This window comes from Tupaia chinensis, unplaced genomic scaffold (assembly GCF_000334495.1).
Source record: "Tupaia chinensis unplaced genomic scaffold, TupChi_1.0 Scaffold000115_1, whole genome shotgun sequence".
NCBI lineage: Eukaryota > Metazoa > Chordata > Mammalia > Scandentia > Tupaiidae > Tupaia > Tupaia belangeri.
Window position 1 is genome coordinate 4,512,770 of NW_006159579.1, and position 24,967 is coordinate 4,537,736.

Consider the following 24,967-nt stretch of genomic DNA (forward strand, 5'->3'; position numbering starts at 1 on the left):
ACATTCTAATAGTGTATGATGAAAATAAACCCAAACTTATATTTTATATTGAATTTTTATTTCAATATGTCATAATAAAATTAAATGTCCAGGAATTTTTGTTTTGTACAGTTTAAAATTCTATAAATACAAAGCTATCTCTCAGGAGAGCTTTATGTAAACATAATGGGGCTATTTGGAAACAGACTTGCTAATGTAATCACTATTAAGAACTTCTTCAGCCCTTGCTAACTGCTGAAGTAGTTCAATAAAGAGCAGTCTTCTCTCTCTCAATAGATGCTTCTCTTTCTAAATTTTAACACAATAAATCATAAATAAAATTGAATATGTACTGTTGTGCTTGCTACTTCTTGTTGGTGGTATTATTCATAAAGTAACAATCCTCCTGGGAGGAAGGAGTCTATTAAGCATAACTATGAGCAACAAGAAAGCTTTCATTCAACCTGCTATGTGTATCTTAAACCTAGCCTCTGAAAGCATGAACTCCTTAAGTTTTTGGATTTGAAAAAGTGAATTCATTCATTCACTTATTTTTAAATATAAAACTTTAAAGACAAGTGTATTTCAGCTATTAGAAGTCTGTTTTCTGTGAGATTGGGACAGTTCATGAGATCAAACTAAAGATGCAAAAAATTTTTTTTCAAGAAAAACTACCACTTTTTGCTCTAACTATACTCTCTACAGTATAGAATGTTTATTCTGTCTTATTTTGAAAATAAAAGAAGGCATACTATCTTTTAGTTAAGAAGTCTTCGTCTTTTGTATTCGATAAATTATTTGAGGCTCGCTATGACTTTACAGTATTTGTTTGATTACATGAGTTTCTTTGGGGCCATGAATTCAGCAACTGAGGTTAACTGTAGAGTAGATCGACATTTATTCACATTAGAGCAAAAGAGCAGACTGGAGAAGAGCAGAGTAGACCAGTCAGGGTGTGGGCTTTGGAGCCTGACTACTTGGTTTTGAATCCTGGCTTTACTATTTACTAGTTGTGTGAACTTGAACAAATCATTTTCATGTTTGGTTCCACAGCTTTCCCATCTGCAAAATGGAGATAATGATACATGGAATGGTTACAAAGCTTAAGAGTTAATTATATAATAGCTAATTATATAATTATTTAATATGATATAATTATAGTTCCTGACTCATTGTAGATACCCAGTAAACACTATTCATATTTATTAGATAATCCACAAAGTTGATTAGTTCAAAAGTGGAGAGTAGAATTGGTTGCATGTAATGACCACTAAGGAGAAAACAATGACAGATATAAGTAACTCAAATGTGCTCTTTGCATCGAAGTTTAGCATCTAGCGACCAACCTCAAGGTGTATTCTTGGGGCTCTTCTTAAGGGTGAAGATTTAATGCATTAGGCAACTGGGGTCTGGGTTTTCACTCACAACTTATGCTACTCCCAGATAGGAAGACCTCTCTCGGGTAGTGATCCCCTTGAAGTCACACTTGGCACACTGTCACATAACTCAAATCCAACTCATTATGAATTATGGAGAGATTTTCTTTTAAAGATGTCTTGGCAGGGAGCTGGCAGTTGGCATGGTGGTTAAGGCACTGGACCCCTACATGGCCATTGCAGTTCAAGTTCCGGAGCTGATGGCTTGCTTTTTCACTTTCTCTTTCTCACATCTCTCTCTGGTCAAAATTTCAAAATAATAAAAAGTAGAATAAAAGAATTCTTGTTTTTAAAAGAATTATTTTATTTAACTTTGTTTATTGTTATTATCATTATTATTTTTCAGTTTGACCAGAGAGAGACAGAGAGGAAGTGAGAAAGTAAACCACCAGGTCCGAGACTTGAACCGTGATCGGCCATGTGGGAGTCCAGCGCCTTTTTTTTTTTTTTGGAGAGGTTTTCGCTTTAGGGCACGTGCGCTTGCCAGACAGACAGAGATAAAGAGACAGAAAGCAAGAAATCACCCCCCCGGGGGGATGGCCACACCCCAATCTCTTCTCCATTCTCCTCTCGGGATCTTGGGCACGCACACACACGCACCGGCATGAGTTTTAAGCCACCGGGTCCAGGACGCGAACTGCGGTCAACTACGTACGTGGGAGTCCAGTGACATAGCCATTACGCTAACTGCTGGTTCCCAGAGTCCAGCGCCTTTAACCACCATGCCACTTGTGGGCCCCTATTTTTTTTTTAAAGAATTATTTTATTTAACTTTATTTATTGTTATTATCATTATTAAAATAATTCTTTTTTTTTTTTTTTCGCCTGTCATGAGTTTTAAGCCACTGGGTCCGGGACGCAAACCGCGGTCGACTACGTGGGAGTCCAGCAACATAGCCATTACGCTAACTGCTGGTTCCCTCTTTATTAAAATAATTCTTAAAAATAAAAAAAAGATGTCTTGGCAGTGGGAAGGGGTAGAAGATGGGGGGTAGAGTGAATAAGGATTCACATTGCTCACTGCAACAAAACTTAATGCAATTCAGCAGTGGATGGTTCTGTTCTTCATCTGCCAGTTACCCCAGTTCCTTTATCTTTTCCCATACTAGCAACAAGAGGTCTCTGCATTGTCCCAGAAAGTTCATCTGTGGTTCTCTGCTTGTGTTCCTCCACCAAACAAGAGCCCGGGAATTGGATGGATAGTGACTATTTCTAAATAGTCTAGCATGACTCTTAAGGGTTTCCTACCCTTCTACATGCAGCTTATCAAAGTATTTACCCAAAACCAACTAATCTCTTTCCTGGAAAATTTCTGCTTTATAAGAAATTTTTCTCCATCCATGCCTCAAGCAGACAGTGGGTACTCAAATTTATTGAATCATCAGAAAATTCATGACATATTTTTCTATGCAAAAAACATGTTTTCAATGACCAAATAGTTCTGTCTTAGAGCAATCTGAAGACCTGACAACAGTTGTAAAAGAGGCATTGAGCAAAATGGGGGAAAAAAGGAGGGGGGGAAGTAATGAATAGAAACCTTGAATACATTAGAATAGATTTGGCATTATATCACTTCAGAAATTTTGTCTTGCTTGAAGTTTTTCTTTATTATTTTGAGAGAGAGAGAGGAAGGTGCTCTTGACAAGTCTTACCATGCCATAATCATCATGCCTCCTCTAGCCTTCCAGCCAACCAGGATCATGGCAGCAATACCCTACCACCTATACCACCAGGCTGGGTCTTACTGAAAGGTTTTTTAGTTTTGTTTATTCTTAGAAGACTTGTGCACATACCCAAGAGAAAGAGAGAGAGAGAGAGAGAGACAAAGTACACACTGTAACCCATTTTCCTGTCCCATAAGTATTTTGAGCTTACACACACATGCCCAGCAGGTTCTGCAAGTTACTAGGGCTGGGATTTTAACTGTGGTTGGTCATGTGGATCTGGCTCCTTATACACAGGGCTTAAGCACTGTGCTGTGGGGCCATCCTGCTTTAAAGTTTTTAAGGGACAGAAAAAGGAAGGAGAATGGCCATTAAGAAATATAAAAACACATCACTAAGGGGCAAGCAGGTGGCATAGTGATCAACACATTGGACTCCTACATGGTCAACTACAGCTCAAGTCCCAAACCTGGTGGATTAAAACTCATGCGAGGTGTGTGTACATACGTGCCCAAAATCCTAAGAGGAGAATGGAGAAGGGACTATGGCATGACCATTCCCCACTGGAGGTGGGGGTGATTTCTTGCTTTTTGTCTGTCTGTCTCCCCAGCAAGTACACATACCCTACAGCAAAAATCTCTAAAAAAGAAAAAAAAATTAAATATGCAACTCTAAGAATGGAATGTTATTCCTAAAATTATTGACAATTTAGTAGCCTGAGCTTTGACAAAAGAATCATCAATACTAACACTGTAACATTAACATTTATTTAGAATTTCTTTTGTAGTTCTAGACCTAGTTACTAAAAATCAAACTTTATGGGACCAGCAGATGGCATAGTGGTTATGTTGCTCAACTCCCACAGGGCTGACTAAGGTTCAAGTCCTGGACCTGGTGGCTTGAAAGTCATGCAGGGCATGTGTATATGTGCCTGAGATCCTGTGAGGGAATGGAGGAGAGGAGAATGTGGCATGGCCATCCACCCTGGGGGGAGATTTCTCACTTTCCCTGTCACCCTCTCTGTATTGCTCTCTCTGGTGAGTGTCCTAAGGCAAAAAAAAAAAAAAAAAAAAAATTCAAACTTTAGAGGAAAAGAATGAAATTTATGGAAGCCAAAGGTGGCTTAGTGGTAACACAACTGGGCCCACCTGGGATAGGTCCTGGATTAGTATCCTAGGAGCTCTCTGAGCACGATGGGTATGCATGACAGGGCTATGATCCAGACTGGCTTAAACCGGGGACAGATCATGACATGAGGACCTGTTTGGTGTACCTGTCTCTCCCTTTCTCTGATCGAAGGAAGAAAGAAATAAGCAAAAGAATAGAACTGCATGGATGTTCTACTTGTCTTAAAAACTCAGTAGATTTTTCACTCATTTTGCAAATTTAAACCAAGAACTGCTGTCACCTATATATTCTACATCTTTAAAGGTTTTGACAGCAAAAAACATATTGGAAGTAACTAATTGCATGTAGGTAGCTTCGGAATGGCACTGCTTTGATTTAGGGGGGAAAAATGGGGGTCATTAGTTGTATCTGTGGTTTCCAAGAGGATTAGTTTTTACCTGATGTTGTTTGCCTTGCATTTCTAGGTATGGAGACAGCCCATGAGCTTCCTTAGCCAGCAAACTGTCTGCTCAGGTTCTGGCTCAGTCTCTACCTTCTGGATTCGGAACAGAGTCTGGGAGGCGATGATGCGCAGAGAAGGCTCAGGGTCATGCAGCAGACCTCGCAGATCTAAGTGGCAAGAATACCAGATCGGAGGTGAAAATTCCTGAGATCTATGGAAATGAGCACTGCTATAGACACCAAACAGTCAATGTGCCTGATGTAGCCAAAATAAGGGGCCTACTTTTCCTGAGTCTCTGTCTAAAAATTGTACATCAGTGGATTAATTCCAGTTTCAGTCTACAAAAAACACTGGTTTCTGAGTTGCTAAATATTTCACTTCTGTGCAATAATCACATTTCAGTCCACCTAAAGTCAAAGTGTCTGGACCTCTAACCTATATCTAATGTTAATCTCTAAGAATCTGTGTTGGTTGAAGTTATAACTCTTAAATCGTTATGCCCTTTTAATTTTTAAAAAAACTTCTTAAATATTATGTGTTTTTTTTAGAGGTTTTTCGTTATAGGGCATGTGCACTCGCCAGACAGACAGAGAGACAGAGAGACAGAAAGCGAGAAATCACCCCCAGGGGGGATGGTCACGCCGCAATCCCTTCTCCTCCATTCTCCTCTCGGGATCTTGGGCACGCACGCACACGCGCCCGGCGTGAGTTTTAAGCCACCGGGTCCGGGACGTGAACCGCAGTCGACTACGTGGGAGTCCAGCGACATAGCCGTTATGCTAACTGCTGGTTCCCAATATTATGTTTTCTTACTGTAAAAGAAAGAAATGTTTATTGTGCAGAAAATTTAGATAGTGCCTGTAAATACTAGAAAATTAGTCACCTACAAGCCTCCCACCTGGGAAGAACCATGTTATTTTGGGTGTATGTCTTTCAAGCCTTTTTTTTTTTTTTTTTTTTTGAGAGGTTTTTGCTATAGGGCGTGCGCGCTCACCAGAGAGACAGAAAGCAAAAAATCACCCCCCCGGGGGGATGGCCACGCTGCAATCCCTTCTCCTCCATTCTCCTCTAGGTTTCTTGGGCAACCACACACATGTGGCCAGCGTGAGTTTAAGCCACAGTTGATTACATGGGAGTCCAGCGACATAGCCACTATGCTGACTGCTGGTCCTCTAGTCTTTTTTCTTAGAGACCTTTCTCTAAGTAAGAAAGCAAATCACCAGGTCCAGGACTTGAACTGCTGTTGGCTATGTGGGAGTCCAGTGCCTTTAACCACCATGCCACCTGCCAACCCCAATCTATAGCAAATTTTTAAAAAATAATAATCAATAAAATTAAATAAATAATGCTTTTAAAAAAACCCTTATTTTATTTATTTATTTTGATCAGAGAGGGACAGAGTGAGAGAGAGAGGGGAGCGGGGAAGTGAGAACGCAAGCCACCAGGCCTGGGACTTATACCGTGATTGACCATGTGGGAGTCCAGTGCCCTTAACCACCATGCCACCTGCCGGCCCCAAATAAATAATTCCTTTTTTAAAAAAGGAAAATAGTGTTACAGCCTTCTCTGTGGTAATTGTGAGGCAGCATGATCATTTACTATGGTAGTATTTCTAGGCAATGTCTGATTTCCTAACATACAAAGTTCAGGAACTATCTCTGAGATACTCATCAAAACTGGTTTCTAGACAAATAGGATCATGACCTTCCCTAAAAAGGGAATTAGACTAGGATGTGACTGTCATCTTGCTGAAGTCATTAATAGCTTTATTGCTGCAAAAGTCAGGCTTTCTGGATGCTAGGTCTCGACTCTGCTACAGAGCCTGCCCATAGTCACTGCCTCAGTACCCTCCGAAAGCCCGAATGCAAGGATACTGTCACTTACCAGCCTTTATCCAGGCAGTACCCTTCATCCTGAGTTCACTGTGATCCATGTATTTTGATAAGAGCCCTAAACACAGGATAAAGTCAGTGAGTCTGTGATCTGGATTTCACTCTTAGAAATTAATACCTGAAAGTTTTTTTTTTTTTTTTTGAGAGTTTTTTTGTTGCTATAAGGGCATGTGCACTCGCCAGAAAGACAGACAGAAAGCGAGAAATCACTCCCTGGGGGGCGGGGGGGGGATGGCCACGGCACAATCCCTTCTCCTCCATTTTCCTCTTGGGATCTTGGGCACACATGCACACGCGCCCAGCGTGAGTTTAAGCCACCAGGTCCGGGACTCGAACTGCAGTCGGCTACATGGGAGTCCAGCGACATGCCATTATACCAACTGCTGGTCCTAATACCTGAAAGTTTTTATGGTTGAAAAACCTGAGCAGCTAAGATTATGTTGATAATAAATAAATAAATAAATAAAAACACCTGAGCAGCTGGTAGAATTGGCCTTTTAATAGTTAGGCAGATTCCAAAAATTGAACATTCAAGAACTTGGTGGTTCCCTAAAGGTAATATAGCCCCCTACTCCTAGAAGTATTTTTAAAATTGTCTTCGTAAAGAATGGAAACACTCTACAACGCAACTTGGGAAAGTGCAGAATAAAAGTGACTGTAGACATGAAAGGATTTTATTTGTACCTATAAATAAGACTGCTGCTCTTCTGATAGGAAGTTTTGCATTCTTGGTATACATCAGTGTTTGGGCTAGGATGTTAATTTTCCCCTTGCATCTTTTTCCCTAAATGGGGAAAATAGTAAGAACACAGATAATAAAGTTGAATCATTATTTTGATAAGCCTGTCCATAGTTACCAAGGTCAGGGACTATATCAGATATAGACTATAGTAATACTTGAAATAACCATTACAGTTGCTCAATGAATATTATGCATATTAACAAGTCCCTAGGCAAAGATAAGTCCTCTGACAATCCCGTGCTCCACCCACTTGTGTCACATATTGTGTCCATAATGCTTCTAAAGCTGTCTTGGCTTCTCTGTTCTCTAAACTCTACCTTGAGCTCCATCTCCCTATGAGATCTTCCTTGACTTCTAGCCTGCCTGACCTAAGCCAGCTCTGAGCATTTAACAGACATTCCTCTCTTGGCACTTATTACTTTTTACCTTGAGTTTCTACTACATTTTTTTTTTGGAGCTTTTATCTCCCTTCTGAGTTAGCTCCCTTCAGGAAGTTTTAATCCTTGGTTTTCCCATGACCTGTCACACCGTGGATGTGTTACGCTTAGTGGGTGAATGAAAGCGCCTCTCAGTGGATCTCTCATGAGGACAGGTACCTCAGGAATGGAAGGGATAGGAATTTGTGCTTATAGACTTATGATTTAGCAACAAGTTGTAGTCTTAGCCATTGAGACCACCAAGTTCCCTGCTGTAAATACTGCTAACAGTGCATCAGCTACAGGTTTGGCTAAGGGTCGGAGAGATAATTCTCAGTGGAAATGAAAACCTGACATAGCAACACAGTGGGGCTTTCTGTCTCTGGCAAGTCTGATCAAAGAAGCCCACTCTGGGACCTAAATAGGTTATGCATATGGAAGATTCCTGAGGATACTGTCATAGGCTTTTCTTTTTTTCTTAGAGGTTTTTGCTATAGGGCGTGTGCGCTCCGCAGAGAGACAGAGAGACAGAAAGCAAGAAATCGCCCCAGGGGGAATGGCTGCACTGCAATCCCTTCTCCCCCATTCTCCTCTCGGGATCTTAGACATGCACGCACACGTGCCCGGCGTGAGTTTAAGCCACCGAGTCCAGGACTTGAACCACAGTTGACTACATGGGAGTTCAGCAACATAGCCATTACGCTAACTGCTGGTCCCATAGGCTTTTCATTGTAGGATCCAGGTGGCTCTAGGGTCAGTTTCTAGAAAACTATGGATAGGTCTCCTTGAGGCTGCCCTGGCTCAAGCCTGCCCCTGAGATTAGCCACAGTACCCTCTGTCAAGGCAGAGCCAGTGTATATGCTGCCATCATGCTGCATGGCAACATAGCATAGCAACCCTTGTTGGTGCTCCGAGTATACTCTGATAGGAAGTAAAACGATCTATCATAGCCGAGGAAAGGATTAGAGATAGTTTTAAAGGCAATACATATTTTCTTTCTTTTTTTTTTAGATTTTTGCCATAGGGTGCATGCACTTGCTGGAGAGAGACAGAGACAGAGGGAAAGTGAGAAATCACCTCTGCCCCACGAAGAGAGGGAAGGCCAAGCTGCAATCCTTTCTCCATTCTCCTTTCACATTTTGGGCACATATGCACATGTTCCCAGGGTGTTTTTCAAGCCACAGGTTTGGGACTCGAACTGGGAAGTTGGTCATATGGGATCCAATGCCTTAACTGCTATGAAACCTGCTGGCCCACATAACCCCATTTTAATTCAGCCCACAAGAATTTTTTGAGCAAGTGCTGTTAGATTGACCTTGTAGCCTCTAATCCAGATAGTGGGGTTCCCAAGAACATATCAGTCTTTTTTGTGAGGAACAATGGTAACAGAAAGTGAATTTGTGGAGCTAGAAAGTGACACAGTGGTTAATGCACTGGACTCCCATCTGGTCAACTGAAGTTCGAGTCCTGGATCTGGTGGCTTGAAACTCATGTTGGGCATGTGCGCGTGCATGCCCAAAAATTCTGAGAGGAGAATGGAGGAGAAGGGATTGTGGTGTGGCCATTCCCCAAGGGGATGATTTCTTGCTTTCTGTCTCTCTGGCAATCACATACACACTATGGGCAAAAATCTCTCTCTCAAAAAAAAAAAAAAGGGAATTTGTACCTCAACGAAGAGGGAATTATAAAAAAACAGATCTGCAGGACAAAACAGTTCATAGTTATCAACTGCTGATGGGAAAAGGGATGGGAAATGTTTCCTGTATGACATGTTTCTTCATCAAAAACAAGGTCAGAAAAAAAATATGGAAATAATCGAGGTGGGCTTCACTGTGCCTGCTGGGAACAGGACTTCTAAAACAACTATACCTGGAAGACTGTGGTCCAAGGCCATTTTTGCTGGCTATCAGCAGGGTCTCAGGAACCAAAGGGAGCACACAGCTCTTCTTATAATGTGAGGTGTTGTTCTCTCCTCCAGTAGCCCAAGATGCCAAAGGGAAAGAAGGCCAAAGGGAAGAAGGTGGCTCTGGCCCCTGCTGTCATGAAGAAGCAGGAGGCTAAGAAGGTGGTCAATCCCCTGTTTGAGAAAAGGTCTAAGAATTTTGGCATAGGACAGAACATCCAGCCCAGAAGGGACCTTACCCACTTTGTCAAATGGCTTGGCTATAGCGTCACAGGGCCATCCTCTACAAGTGGCTGAAAGTGCCTCTTGCCATTAACCAGTTCACCCAGGCCCTGCACCGCCAGACAGCTACTCAGCTGCTCAAGCGGGCCCACAAGTATAGGCCAGAGACAAAGCAGGAGAAGCAGCAGCGGCTGCTGGCCCAGGCTGAGAGGAAGGCCACCGACAAAGGGGATGTTCCCACTAAGAGGCCGCCAGTCCTCCGGGCAGGGATGAACACTGTCACCACCTTGGTGGAGAACAAGAAGGCTCAGCTGGTGGTGATCGCACACAATGTGGACCCCATCGAGCTGGTTGCCTTCCTGCCTGCCCTGTGTCAGAAGATGGAGGTTCCCTACTGCATTATCAAGGGGAAGGTCAGGTTGGGACACCTGGTCCACAGGAAAACCTGTACCACTGTCACCTTCACACAGGTTAACGCAGAGGACAAGGGTGCCCTGGCTAAGCTGGTGGAAGCCATCAGTGCCTTGGCTAAGCTGGTGGAAGCCATCAGGACCAATTACAATGACAGATATGAATGAGATCTGCAGCCACTGGGGAGGCAACGTCCTGGGCCTGAAATCTGTGGCTTGCATTGCAAAGCTGAAAAAGGCAAAGGCTAAAGAGCTCGCCACCAAACTGGGTTAAGTGTATGCTGTTGAGTTTTCTGTACATACAAGTAATAAAACAGTGCTCTCCTTCTAAAAAAAAAAATGTAAGGTGTTTATGCACGAGATAAAATGGAGTTCTGTTTGGGCAAGAGGTGTGCTTATATGTACAAAGCAAAAAATGACACAGTGACCCCTGGTGGCAAACCAAATAAAACCAGAGTAATCTAGAGAAAGGTACCCATACCCATGGAAACTGTGGGCCAAATTCTGAAGCAAACTTCCTGCTAAGGCTATTGGAAACAGAATCCATGTGATGCTATACCCCTCAAGGATTGAAAATAATGAAAAATAAATGAATAAAAATGGATTCGTGTTGTAAAAAAAAAAAAAAAGTAATTCAGCATGTTACACAGTAAACAAAGGCATTCTTGCTCACATACAAAGAATTTGCAGATTGCTCCAGCTTCAACAGGCTTGGTGTACCAGGAGTCTTTGCAGTACACTTCTTGTGGCAGCTTCCACTTCAGGAACTGGGCACATATAGCTAGGACTCGTCTGCTCTCCTGTGAAAAAGATGATCACAGATCAGCATTTTCAAACATTTTTTAGCAGAGGTAAACTTTCTTTAAAAAAATTGACACTAGAGTCCAATATGAAAAGCTGATAAACTCAGAATTACCATGGTTGAAGTGAGGAGAGGGATAGAAAAGAGCTATAATCATACCCATCTCCTCTAACTTCTCCAAATGTCCCATAAGGGGATCCATCAACCTGTTCAGGGTTCTGGGGAGGATGTAGGAACCACTGGTGTCTGGCAAAAATGAAGTACCCAGACCAGAGATCTGGGCTGGAATTCCACTACCCAATGCTCTAGAGACTGGGCTCCTAGCTCCACTTGCTGTTCCTGAGTCATATTTCTGTTACTCTTCACAGAGCTAAGTGTAACTCCTGACTTCTTGTGGCATCTCTGCATTGGAAGGAATTCTAAAGTGTATGATCCCTTTCTAATGCAGATACTGAACCGAAATTTAGCAAATGGGCCTCTTAGCTGGTTCACTGCTCTCCATAAACCAAACAACTCCTCTGATGAGTCTCCGAGCCAATGTTTTATTTCATCTCCACTAAGTCATTGGGCCATAAAAATTCCTTTGGGAAGACCCCCAATGCACAGGCAATAATCTCCGAAACAAACAGGTGGGATTACATCAGATTAAGAAGTTTCTGCACAGCAAAGGACACTGTAATTAATGTGAATTGACAACCCTCGGAATGGGAGAGAATTTTTGTTAACTGTGCCTCAGATAAAGGACTGATAACCAGAATGCATGGGGAACTCAAGTAGCTTACCCAAAAGAAAATGATTAACCCAATTAAAAGATGGGGAAATGAGCTAAATAATCAACTCTCTAAGGAAGATATCCAAACAGCCAAAAAGCATATGAAAAAATGCTCATCTTCCCTCATCATAAGGGAGATGCAGATCAAAACCACAATGAGATACCACCTAACCCCAGTCAGAATGGTGAAGATTAAAAAAACAAATAATGATAAGTGCTAGAGGGGATGTGGTGAAAGGGAAACACTCCTACATGGTTGGTGGGAATGTAAATTGGTCCAGTCACTGTGGAGAACTATATGGAGGTTCCTCAAAGACCTTCAACTAGAACTACCATATAATCCAGCAATTCTACTCTTGGATATTTACCCAGAGGACAGGAGAATGCTCAGTCAGAAAACCACTTGCACAACTATTTCACTGCAGCATTATTCACAATTGTTAAGACATGGAACCAACCCAAATGTCCACAAACAGATGAATGGACTGAAAAATAATTGTGGCACATATACTCCATGGAACACTATTCAGCTATTAAAAAAAAAAAAAAGGCCCTGGAATTTGTTAGAAAGTGGAGGAAAATGGAAGATTTGTTGCTGAGTGAAGCAAGTCAGGCTATGAAAGAGAGACACTGTCTGTCTCCACTTAACATATACCAACTGTCTGCACTCTATAGTAGAGACTGAAGAACTGGAGAGCATAAAAGCATTAAAAATTGTAATGCTTGGTAAAGTTTCTTTACAATCTAAATGGAAAAAATATAGATAAATAAAAGTTTAAAAAATATTTCATGCATTTCACACACACACACACACACACACACACACACACAGACACAATTCCTGTGGGGACTGATGGAAATACAAATTAGCTCAGCTACTTTTTTTTAGCAATTTGTAAATATCTGGTAAAGTTAAAAAATTTCTTAGGCTGCCCTTGTAGTGTGACAGTTAAGTGCTGTGCATAGGCAGCCAGATCCCACATGGCCAACTGTAGTTCAAATGCTGTCCCCAGCAGCTTGAGAAACACACTGGGCATGTGTGTGCATGTCACAAATACGGAAAGGATATAGAAATGAAGGACAAATTATTGTGGCATGACCTGCCCATTGGGGGGGGGTGCTTTCTCTCTTTGGTGAGTGCATGCCCCCTCTTGTAATTTAAAAAGGAAAAATAAGTGTTTGACCTGACTCCATAGCTTACTGGTTAAGGGAGCCAGATCCCACATGACCAACCAAAATCCCAAAAGGATGAAGAAATGGAAAAGGGATTGTGGTGTGACCAAACCCCATGGAGGGGTGGTGCTTTCTCCCTTACTCTATGTATCTCTATTTCTCTCCAGAAAGTAAATGCATCTATTGGCAACTAAAAAGTAGAAAAAGATTCCTAGATCTCTCTCCTCTGGGTTTATACATTCAAGAAACTATCATACATGTACACAAGGAAATGTGTACAAGCATGTTTGTTGTAATGTCGTAATAATGAAAAATGATCAAAATGTCCAGAAATAGGAGAATGGCATAAGTTGTAGGTTATTTGTATGATGGAATTTTATACAATAGAGAAAATACATGGATAAATCTCAAGAATGAACAAAAAAGAAAGATGCTGAAAGATTTATAGAATTATATGACATATATAAGCTTTAAAAGCTGAAAAAAATATTGCCATAAGAGTGATGAAAACAAAATTCACGATGATAGTTCTTGGAGGAATTCAACTGGGGATAGGTAAATGATTGATTCCTATTTCATTTCTTAGAGTGGGTGTTAGATATATGGGTGTTTATTAAGTTCTCTGTGCCAGTGATTCCTAACCTGTTTTATGTGAGACCCTCCTCCCCTCTGCTTAGGCTTCTCTCTGAGGAGCCTTGAAGGAGGCTAGAGGTTATTCAAGGTTTGAAGGAAAATAAACCCAGAGCCATAGCTGCTCTAGGCCTTGTCTGTTTGGCAAGGGCTGGCATGGTGGGGTGTGGTATTGACACCTCCAAATCCCTGAAATCTCTACAGGGTATACTTTTCATCACCTGGTTGGGAAACAGTTCATGTCTGATTTTAAAGTCATAAATCTTTCCCCATAACAAGGCACCAGGGCCCATTTTAATCTTAAATTCTGTTTCTGAATCTGCAGCCTTGAGCTTTCATTCTTTAAAGAGGAGCAGAGTGAGGTGAGAGTTCCAGTATTCTTCCACAGTCCTCGTGGTTTAAATGTACCTCCCTTGGATTGAACAGGCTTCTGGGGTACAGTGCTGTAGTAAAGATGGGAAATTTCTATCTTAAGTAGAGAATTACAACTCTTAGGGCAGAAACCCTTGGGAAATTGGTTAAGGTGCCTGGATTTCACATGGCTGACTGCACAGTTCAAGTATAGGAAGCTTGAAAAACACACTGGGTACATGCCCCCAAACCCCAGGAGGGCAATGGAGAAGGGACTGCAGCATGGTCATCATCCCCTCCCCGAGTGCTCTCTCTCTCTGTCTTTCTACTGCAAGAACACTTGCCCTACAGCAAATTTTTATAAAGAGGAAAGAAAAACAGAAACCTTTGGGAGTTCAAAGACAGGGAAAGACTTCTCCAGATAGTCAAAGAAGTTACTATTTCGGACTTAGCCACAGCCCAGCTCTTATGGTCTCAAGGCCACAAAGCGGTTCTTGAAGTGAAAGAAGATATTATCATTGTCATCAATGAAAATAGTTTGTTGAATTGAGTACTGTACTTAGGGCTCTGTGTTAGGCTGAACTGGGTTGGGGATACAAAAAGAGATAATACTTAGATCATACCAATGAAGGATGGAAATAAGTACTAAGATTTTTCACAAAATTTATTTAGGTTAAATAACTGAAAGATATGTGCTAGAGGAAATGGGGACTAAGGGTGGTACTATAAAGTTTCTGACTCAAAAATATGAACACTAACTGGCAGAGTTGGCTCTGGATTTGAAGTTATTCAGGGCTGAAAGGTGACAGTAGGCATTACCTCAGCTACTGCCTCATTGTCGTCCTGAGAATACAGAAGTAGTGGGACCAGGCTCTCCAGGACTTGGCTCTCTATATTCTTCTTATCTGTGTATTTCACAGACTTTATGGAGGCTCCAAAGAGTGTCATGGAGAAATGATGAACATCAGGTCTCACCTATGAAGGGAGAATCCAAAAGGAAGGAACTCACTGAAGTGTTTGTGTTTGCCTCTAAGAACTCTGGGTGGGTTGACAGGCCAGTATCAGCATGAGATTATTTAGCCTCAGGTCAAGAAATCAAATATACATGGAGGCAATTAAGACTTGCTTGTTGGGGCTGGCAGGTGGCATGGTGGTTAAGGGTGCTGGACTCCCACATGGTTGACCATGGTTTGAGTCCCAGACCTGATGGCTTGCTTTCTCACTTTCCCTCTCTCTCTCACTCTGTCTTCGGTCAAATTAGAAAAAATAAATAAAGTTAAATAAAAATAATTATTTTTTTAAAAAAGAAAAAAACCTTGTTTCTTGTTCTCTCTCTATAAATGAGAAGTAGGCACAGCTCCCCTGTAGTTATCTGAACTTGTGCCTCATACTGGTATCTACTCATACAAGTTGTTTTGCCAAAATTTAAAATCCTGGCCTTGGCATAATTTACTCCCCCAGGATGCTGGTAAATTATGACCCATATATGCTTTTTTGAAAAATATTTGGGATTTGGGACAGGGACACAGTATAATCCACCATCTTGACAGGTCCTGATTATTTCTTGAAAGGAAAGACAATGTTTTCTCCTATATGCAGTCCTCTCTCCTCCCAAGAGGCAGGGTAGTACCTTGTGAATTTTCTATGTCTGTTTTTTTTGTTTTGTTTTAAATCTGAAACATAACAGTAACATCAGCCCTACCAGCATCAAGGGCTACCTGGGAGGGTCTGAAGAGAGGAGATCTGAAAATTAAACATACTATATAAAGTGTACTTAATACTATGCTAACTTCTACTAGGGATTTTAAAATTAAACATACTATATAAAATAGAGTGTACTTAATACTATGCTAACTTCTACTAGTAGTATGCCAGTTACCACCCCTCCCCTAGGAAAAACCCTCCTCTCTCATGGTCTTACATCACCAAACAAGGAGAGTAGGATCCTCGTCATGGCAGCCAGGGTAGTGAAATCCATTGTCCTGACCAGTTGCAGGAGTATCTGGATGGCCAACAAAACAATCCTCTCATCGGTTTCACCTAAGATGTCTAAGATGGATGGCAACAAGCTCTGGATAGCTTCCCTCTGTGTATCCAAAGGGAGAGTGTCACTACCTCTCCTGATAGCACATCTTCTGGTATCAAAAGAAGGGCTCCCTACCTTTACTCAGTACCCAGTGCTTTTGAACTGTTGGCAGTGCTGGCTAGTCCATGATTGCCCTCTATCAATATTGGCAGGCCTGATATGTAAAGGATGGGGTGGATCTGCTGTGAGTTGCCTCACAGGACAGAAGGTCAAGAGATAAGGACTTGGGATTACTGTAAGAAAGAGCTTTTAAAATAAGAGAAAGTGGAACAGTTAGCTCAGGTCACAGGGAGTTCTCTAACAGGGAAGGTATACAAACAGAGGTTCAAAGTTCCCTCAGAAATTCAAGCAGAAATTGACCAAGGACCTATAAGTGTCTTCCCATTATGAATTGGGATTCTGCTCTTCTGAAACTCATGGCTTAAAACACACCTGTGAAAAAGTAAGAAGAGGCCCAACATTGGTGGTGCAGTCATTAGTGTGGACTACAGTGTTGGAAGCCACATGGCCAGCCATGGTTCTGACTGCTGGGTCAGCCTGAAAGCATGCTGGGACACACACAAGCACCCAAGGTTCTGAGGAGCTGAGGGCTGGGGAAAGGGGATTGTGATATGGTAAGACCCTAGCAAGGGTGCTTCTCTCTCTCTCTCTCTCTGTCTGTCTCTTTTCTCTTGGAAGCACATGCATACAAACACATGCTTTCTATCATGAAGAAATAAAAAATCAAGAATAAAGCGGGACCAGCAAGTAGTGTAATGGTTATGTCCCTGGACTCCCATGAAGTCGACTGTGGTTTGGGTCCCAGACCTGGTGGCTTGAAACTCACGCTGGGTGCATGTGCATGCACGCTCAAAATCCTGAGAGAATGGAGGAGAAGGGACTGTGGTGTGGCCATCCCCTCAGGGGGTGATTTCTTACTTTCTGTCTCTCGAGTGAGCATATGCGCTCTATTGCAAAAATCTCTCTTTATAAAAAAAAGAATAAAGCAGCAAATATTTATGTATCTAATTAACCAGAATTAACATTTGTCACTTTTGCTTCAGATACATATATATATCTAAGTAAATAGAACTCAAGTAATTGAAGTCTCAGGGTTACTTGTCTCCAATGGAAGCCCTGTGTTCTAGCTCAGCCTATAAAAAATAAGGTCTCTTCTAACATGAAATGAATGCCAGTAATCCTTGCCTTTGGCAATAAGCATCCTGGCAGCAGATCAATTATAGCCTATCCAATTTACTCCTTAAGACAACATGGTATAAGACATAGAGGGACACCTAAATGTTGTCCAGGTTGTGATAATAACATGTGTACCGCCCACACAATTTTTACGTTTTAAATATTTTGCTACCTGTGACTTGGACTGCATATTTATTGATTTAAATTTCACTAATTTTTTAGTCAGGACTTGCATGTTTCTAGACATAAAATACGCATGGTACAAAAAGATGTGCAGTGAAAAAGACCTTCTTTCACCCACTCCTGCTCTGGGCTACCTACTTTTTCTCCTCAGCTCTTATCAGTCTCTTGGGTCTCTTTGGGATATCCTATTTATGTCTTTAAGAATCAGTGGTCTGGGGACAGAAGGCAGCATAATGGTTATGTTGCTGGACTCCCACACGACAAACTGTAGTTTGAATCCTGGACCCGGAGGCTTGAAACTCCCACTGGGTGTGTGTGCATGCATGCCCAAAATCTCAAGAGGAGAATGGAGGAGAAAAGATGGTGGTGTGGCTATCCCCCTTGGAGGTGATTTCTGCCTTCTCTCTCTCTGTCTCTCTGTATTTATGGTGAGTACACGTGCACTATAGCAAAAATCTCTCTCTCTCTCTCTCTCAAAAAAAAAAAAAAAAGAATCAGTGTTGGGGGCCCCTCCTACCATGTCCTGGTGTCTGGTAAGATTGCACAGCCCCCTCAGAGCCAGAATTCTAAAGAGATGATCTTCATGATGCAGCCAGTCTTTCAAGCGGTCAGTAGAGTATATGCTGGGCAGTCTCCTAGCCACTGGACTCTGGAGAAGCTAGAAGAGCCCAGAAATCAGCCAAAGAAATGACCTTCAAACCCTTTTTCATGAGACAAGCTACCTTCCCACCGACCCCAAAATATATATGAAGTGTCTCCAAAAAGTTCATAGAAAATGTGTATTATGAAAACTACATGAATTCCAAAAATAATTTTGCACCAAAATAAGCCCATACTTTAATTCTATTTTCCCATGAGCTGTTTGAAGTTCCCTTTTATTTTCCTGTGAAATTTCTAATATAAAGCACATATGGTACAGGGTGATTGTTATGCCATTGTTGGTACACAAAGCATACTGAATAATGAATGTGTTGAAAAAAATATATTTTTGGTTTGTTCTTTGTTCTTTTTTTTTTTTTTTTTTTTGGAGAGGTTTTTGCTATAGGGCGCATGCACTCGCCAGTCAGACAGAGAGAGAAAGAGAGACAGAAAGCGAGAAATCACCCCCCAGAGGGGATGGCCATGCCACAATCCCTTCTCCTCCATTCTCCTCTTGGGATCTTGGGCACACACGCACACGCGCCCGGCATGAGTTTTAAGCCACCGGGTCCGGGACGCGAACCACGGTCGACTACGTGGGAGTCCAGCAACATAGCCATTACGCTAACTGCTGGTTCCCCCTTCTTTGCTCTTTTTAAAGGGAGATTGTTGCTATAGGGCATGTGTGCTTACTGGAAAGACAGAGAGACAGAAAGCGAGAAATCACCCCCCAGGGGGGATGGTCACACCGCAATCCCTTCTCCTCCATTCTCCTCTTGGGATCTTGGGCACACACGCACACGCGCCCGGCATGAGTTTTAAGCCACCGGGTCCGGGATGCGAACCGCAGTCGACTACATGGGAGTCCAGCGACATAGCCATTATGCTAACTGCTGGTTCCCCCTTCTTTGTTCTTTTTAAAGGGAGATTTTTGCTATAGGGCATGTGTGCTTACTGGAAAGACAGAGAGACAGAAAGCGAGATGTCACCCCCCAGCGGGGATGGCCATGCCACAATCCCTTTCTCCTTCATTCTCTCCTCAGAATTGTGGGCATGTACATACATGCACCTGGCCTGAGTTTTAAGCTGCTGGGTCCAGGACTCAAACCATGGTTGGCTACGTGGGAGTCCAGCGATGTAACCATTATACCATCTGCTGGTCTTGAAAGAAATATTTTAATAGGTATGAACTGAAAAATATTTCTGTTCCACACCTGAAATGGATCCCAGCCTGCCACTAAGTTGGATATAGTCTATGAAAACAGGTACTGCTGCTTTATAGGTTTTCTGAATTCAGTTTCTAAAAGAATTAATCTTACCTCCACAAAAAAGCCTGCACATGTGAGCTTATGTTTATCATTCCCTCGATTAAGCAGAGGGACTAACAAGTACATGACCTTATGTGCAAGGAGTTGGTTTCTCTCCAGCAATGCACTGCAAAACAGAACACAAACAGAACAATTCTCAGGAATGCTCTCATCCAGAGGGTATATTTTCAGGTCTGGGGGCCCTTGGACATTATTGCTTGATTTCAGTATACAGAAGGGAATGGCAGGGTCAGGATCGCTGAAAAGTTTGCCTGGCATTATGGTTATCTCCTCCCTCCCCCTACTTGTTAGAAGGTTATCCAACTTTAGTTGCTGGGATAACTAAAAGGAAAGAAAATACTTGAAACAATACTGATTTAGAGCAAGTGGGTGTATGCATGACAAAGAAGCCTTACCTGGCAAGGAGAAATACTCCCTGAAGATGGCTATCTTTTTCTTCCAGAAGATTCCATCCTTTATTCTTTTCCATGATGTTGAATTCCTGCCAGCACAATGTTCTGAGCAGGAGAGTCTTTGTGGCCTGCATGGCAAAGCTAAACAAACAACAGTATGGATGGACCACGTGGGAGTCCAGCAACATAGCCATTACGCTAACTGCTGGTTCCCAAGACTCTTAATGCTCTAATAATTTGGAAGATCCTTCACAGGAATTCTCAGTATAAAGAAATCAAATTAGACTTTGTTTCCCTGGGAGTTTGGAAGGAAATCTATGATAAAATAAATGATCTGGGATGCTAAACTTCACTGTTTCTTTAAAAAGTTTTATAGAGACTTACTTTATACCCTATAAAATCCCCCCCCCAACACACTACTTTTAAAAACTACTTATTAGGGGGCCAGCAATTGGCATGGTGGTTAAGGGTGCTGAACTTATGGCCAACTGTGGCTCAAGTCCTGGACCTGGTGGCTTGCTTTCTCCCTCTCACTCTCTCTCAAACCCGGTCAAATTAAAATAAATAAAATAAAGTTAAAAATAAGTCTTTAAAAAGCAAACAACAACAACAAAGCTATTTATTGAACTGCTATCCTGGATGCAGTATCAGAGAGTTAAACTGAAAGTCCTTAGAGCTCATCTTGCCTAACCTCATTTGCAAGTAAGGAAATTGAGGGGTCAGCAAATGGCATAGCAGTTACTTCGCTGGACTCCCACATGGCTGACTGCAGTTTGAGCCTTGGACCCAGTGGCTTGAAACTCATGCTGGGCATGTATTCGTGCATGTCCAAGATCCTAGGAGGAGAAAGGAGAAGAGACTGTGGCGTGGTCATCCCCTTGGTGGGTGATTTCTCATTTTCCCTCTTACTGTCTGTTTTTCTCTTTGGGCAAGCACATGTGCCCTAAGGCAAAAACCTCTACCAAAAATAAATAAATAAATAAGGAACAAAAGCAAACGAACAAAAAAACAAATAAGGAAACTGAAGCATAGAACAACAGATTTCTCCAGGGTACACAGCTAGTTAAATGGATGAATGAGAACTAGAACTCATGTCTACTGACCCAGTCTGATCTTAAATATTCCACATTACAATGCTTCTTCTGAAAGAAATCCGAGTGTCACAACTATACTAGGAACTTTCTACTGAAACCCCGAGGAACAAAAAATATCTCTCCATGTAATAAGGCAGAAATGAAGAATCTTTCCACTGGGAATCAGTATAGTTTTAGAACTGGGTTCAAGGTCGTTTTGCTCACCTGCCTCTATTTGGTTTATTAGGAAATGGCTGGCATAATGTCACTCATTATTTTACAGGACATCTGGACCCAGATATCCACAATGACTTTGGTACCAATAAAACCAAAAACAACCAATGAAAGCCCGGATTGATTCCTGGGGCTCTCATCTTGGTATCTTTTTTTTTTTTTTTTTAAAGAATTATTTATTTGGTGCCAACAGATGGCGTAATAGTTATATCACTGGATTCCTATATGGCCAATTGCAGTTCGAATTCCAGACCTGGTGGCTTGAAACTCATATCAGGAAGGTTTGTGTACATGCCCAAGACCTCTGAAGGAGAATGGAGGAGAAGGGATTGCAGTGTGGTCATCTCCTCTGAGGGGGGTGATTTCTCACTTTCCCTCTCACTATCTCTGTCTCTCTCTCTCACTCTTTCTCTCTGACAAGTGTATGCACCTTAGGGCAAAAACCTCTTAAAATGACTTATTTATTTAAATTATTATTATTATCAATTTGCTGTAGGGAATGTGCACTCACCAGAGAGAGACACAAGAGAGAGAAATTGAAAAAGCAAGCTGACAGGTGCAGGACTTGAACCACATCGGCCATGTATCTTGATATCTTGTAAGGGTCACAGGCTCTCAGCTCCCCTACTGTTGGGACCACATCTTGTAAACTTTATGTACCCTATAGTTTTCAGTGCTTAATAGGTGATAATTGGGGCCACGTGCTGGTTGAAGTGCTGGACTCCCACATGCTAGATCATTGGTTTGAGTTGTGGACCTGGAAGCTTGTTTTCTCACTTTCTCTCTCTCTCTCTTTTTTCTCTTGTTGGTCAAATTTTTTTTTAAAAAAAGGGAAATAATTTTAAAAACTTTAAAAAAAAAGAGAGTTAAAGTCAATGAAATTCTAATGGGTAGTACCGTAAAGGGGTGATTTCTGAAGACATTGCCTGCTCTGTGTACAGGCCACTGGGGATGGTGACATCAGACATGGTGAGGCCAATGCTGTGATGTATCTGGACAAGCAGTGTCATGAGAAGCTGAGGAAACAGTCGGAATGTAGCTGCCCGGAGCCTGTTTCCCATGAACACCTCATACAGGGCATCTGTGGCCTGCGGTAGAAAAGATACAGAGCAGAAATGAGCACCTATTAACTTTCATCCTCACTTTGGCTGTGCTTCTGTTTCAGCCAGAACGTGCTTTTTGACATCCTATCCCATAGGCAGAAGAGGAACCTGTAAAGCCTAAGTAATTTACCATATGGTCTTTTACAGAAAAAGTTTAACCACCCTCCTCAAGGGAAGCCATGATTTCTATTTTATACACTTTGTATATTTGAAAGTGTTTTCCCACAAGTTTATATTCCTTTTATATATATATATATATATAAACTATCATAGTTATAGATATATATAAGATATATACACACACATATATATGTTTGATATATATGATCTATATTTTATATGTATATATATATTTATTTATTTATTTTGAGAGAGAGATTTTTGCTATAGCACATGTACACTTGCTGGAGAGACAGAGAAGGAAAGAGAGACAGAAAGTGAGAAATCATCCCCCAGAGGGTATGGCCATGCCATAATCCCTTCTCAATTCTCCTCTTGAGATTTTGGGCATGCATGAACATGCACTCAGCATGAGTTTCAGGTTACCGAGTCCAGGACTCAAACCATAATCGGCCATGTGGGAGTCCAACAACGTACCCATTATGCCATGTACTAGTCCCAATTAATATTTTTTAAAGGATGGGAGAAAGAATGCTGATGACATATTAAACCATATTGATTCCTTCACTCTCCCCAGCTCCTTCTATGTCAGTCCCTTGGTAGAGATGCAGATGGAGGGACACATAAATGGATAACAAGAAAACTCAAGAGAGGGACCAAAGAAAGATTGGGTGTGGGGCTGGTCATCCTAAAAGGGAGCCTGGTGGGTGAGTTAGAGGGGCAGAGCTCAGTGGCTTACAGCGACAGCCACATAGACCATCTTCTCCTGTGGGGGCACGTTATGGCATTTCTGCAGCTTCCTCAGGAGCCTCCAGAGAATCCAGGTCATACTGGGCAGCTCAACCTCCAAGGTTCTCCACAATTCAGCCAGATGCCTAGAAACCCCAAACATGAAGAGGCATCAGGAGAACAGCTTTTCCAGGTCTACTAGCACCACAACTTTCCTGGAATGTTTTTGGAATCCAATCTGTAAAAGGGTTTCCTCTCTGCTCTGTTCTTCAGGGTATCAAAAGACTTACCAACATCTGCTTTCATCATAGTAACTCCCAAAGTGTTATCAGTTCAAGTTCCCAGTGCCTCAGCATAGACTTGCAGGCCATTCTTAACAACTTTCCAGTGCTTAACACTTTTTTTGCACACACTCTGTGCTCTAGCCACCCCAGGTCATTCACCTTTACCAAACAAACCACGGACTTGTCATTTTCTTAAACGGAAAGGCCCTTTCTTATTTTATTTTATTATTATTTTTTTATTTTTATTTTTGGAGAGGTTTTTGCTATAGGGCGCGTGCGCTCGCCAGACAGACAGAGAGAGACATAGAGACAGGAAGCGAGAAACCACCCCCCAGGGGGGATGGTCACGCCACAATCCTTTCTCCTCCATTATCCTCTTGGGATCTTGGGCACGCACGCACACGCGCCCGGCGTTGAGTTTTAAGCCACCAGGTCCGGGACGTGAACCACGGTCGACCACATGGGAGTCCAGCGACATAGCCATTACGCTAACTGCTGGTTCCCCTGAAAGGCCCTTTCTAAAACTCTTCTCTGTCTGTCAAAATCTGTCAAGTTCTGAAATCATCTCTTCTGTGAAGCCTTTGCTGCTTCTTAACCACGTCTTTTGTGAGCATTCTCAAAATACTTGAAACATATCTTCTTTTTCTTTAAAAAGAGAATTATTTTATTTAACTTTATTTGTTTACTTTTTAAATTTTCTTAATTTGACCAGAGAGGGACAGAGCGAGACAGTGAGAGAGCAAGAGAGTGAGAAAGCCACCAGGTCCGGGATTCAAACTATAGTTGGCCACATAGGAGCCCAGCACCCTTAACCACTATGCCAACTGCTGGCCCTGGAAAATCTCTTCTTTATAGAGGCTGCCTCAATCTTCAATGTGCTACTGTCATTCCTCTGTGTCCATTAGGTTGTCAGAAAAGTCAGGATGCATTCTTGCACAGAAAAACATGTCATGATTTTTCTGACAACCCAGTATTTATTCCCTCTGGAAGGAGAGAGTATGTCTGGCTCTTCTAAGAAATGTATACCTGATGCTGCTGGTATTAGGCCTTTAACTCAAAGTTTTTTAATGGCTCTCCATTCTTTCTAATACCAAATGGCTGGGACCACAGGTCATATCATGACATTGGCTTTTATAGGCAAGAATTTAACTTGGGCCTACGCATGACCTCAACATGCAAAACAGCAGCATCTTTACCAGTGTGCCACTGCAGCTGGGCCTCTGACCACTTTTCTTTTTAAGAAGGCATGTTCACTTGCCAGAGAGAGAGAGAGAAGACTCTCCCCAATGGGGCTTGGTCATGCTGCGATCCTTCTTTCCTCCATTTCTTTTTCCCGTCAGGATTTTGAGCATGCACGGACATGCATCTGGCACATTTTTTCAGGATTCTGGGGCAGGATTTGAACTGTAGTTGGCTATGTGGGATCCAGCTCCCAATGCATGGGACTTAACTTGTGCTACAGGGCTAGCCTTCTGACCACTTTTTAAAGCAGCTTTCACCATCCGCACTTGTTTTAAGTATATAATTCACTGACTTTTAGTACATTTCCAAAGTTGTGCAACAATCACCATGGTCCAGTTTCAGAACATTTCTTTTCTTTTCTTTTGTTTTTTTTTTTGAGAGGATTTTTGCTATAGGGAGTGTGCGCCCACCAGCAA

At 42.0% G+C, this 24,967-nt stretch overlaps 1 protein-coding gene and 1 pseudogene across 1 annotated transcript in view; one reads left to right on the plus strand and one right to left on the minus strand.

Annotated features, from left to right (window-relative positions):
* Window positions 1–577: 577 nt before the first annotated feature.
* The window catches only part of MROH8 (maestro heat like repeat family member 8), a 64,556-nt gene continuing 40,166 nt past the window's right edge, over window positions 578–24,967 (minus strand). Inside the window, exons 12-23 of the mRNA XM_027770193.1 lie at window positions 23,036–23,171; window positions 21,971–22,161; window positions 19,770–19,907; window positions 19,366–19,480; window positions 17,925–18,065; window positions 15,884–16,048; window positions 14,782–14,937; window positions 10,912–11,034; window positions 7,226–7,325; window positions 6,534–6,599; window positions 4,645–4,816; window positions 578–1,041 (exon numbers count right to left, since the gene is read on the minus strand). Coding sequence (XP_027625994.1) covers window positions 4,668–4,816; window positions 6,534–6,599; window positions 7,226–7,325; window positions 10,912–11,034; window positions 14,782–14,937; window positions 15,884–16,048; window positions 17,925–18,065; window positions 19,366–19,480; window positions 19,770–19,907; window positions 21,971–22,161; window positions 23,036–23,171 — 1,480 coding nt within the window. The 3' untranslated portion in view covers window positions 578–1,041; window positions 4,645–4,667. The remainder of the gene's footprint in view (window positions 1,042–4,644; window positions 4,817–6,533; window positions 6,600–7,225; window positions 7,326–10,911; window positions 11,035–14,781; window positions 14,938–15,883; window positions 16,049–17,924; window positions 18,066–19,365; window positions 19,481–19,769; window positions 19,908–21,970; window positions 22,162–23,035; window positions 23,172–24,967) is intronic.
* Window positions 9,681–10,545, plus strand: LOC106734439 (60S ribosomal protein L7a pseudogene; annotated as a pseudogene).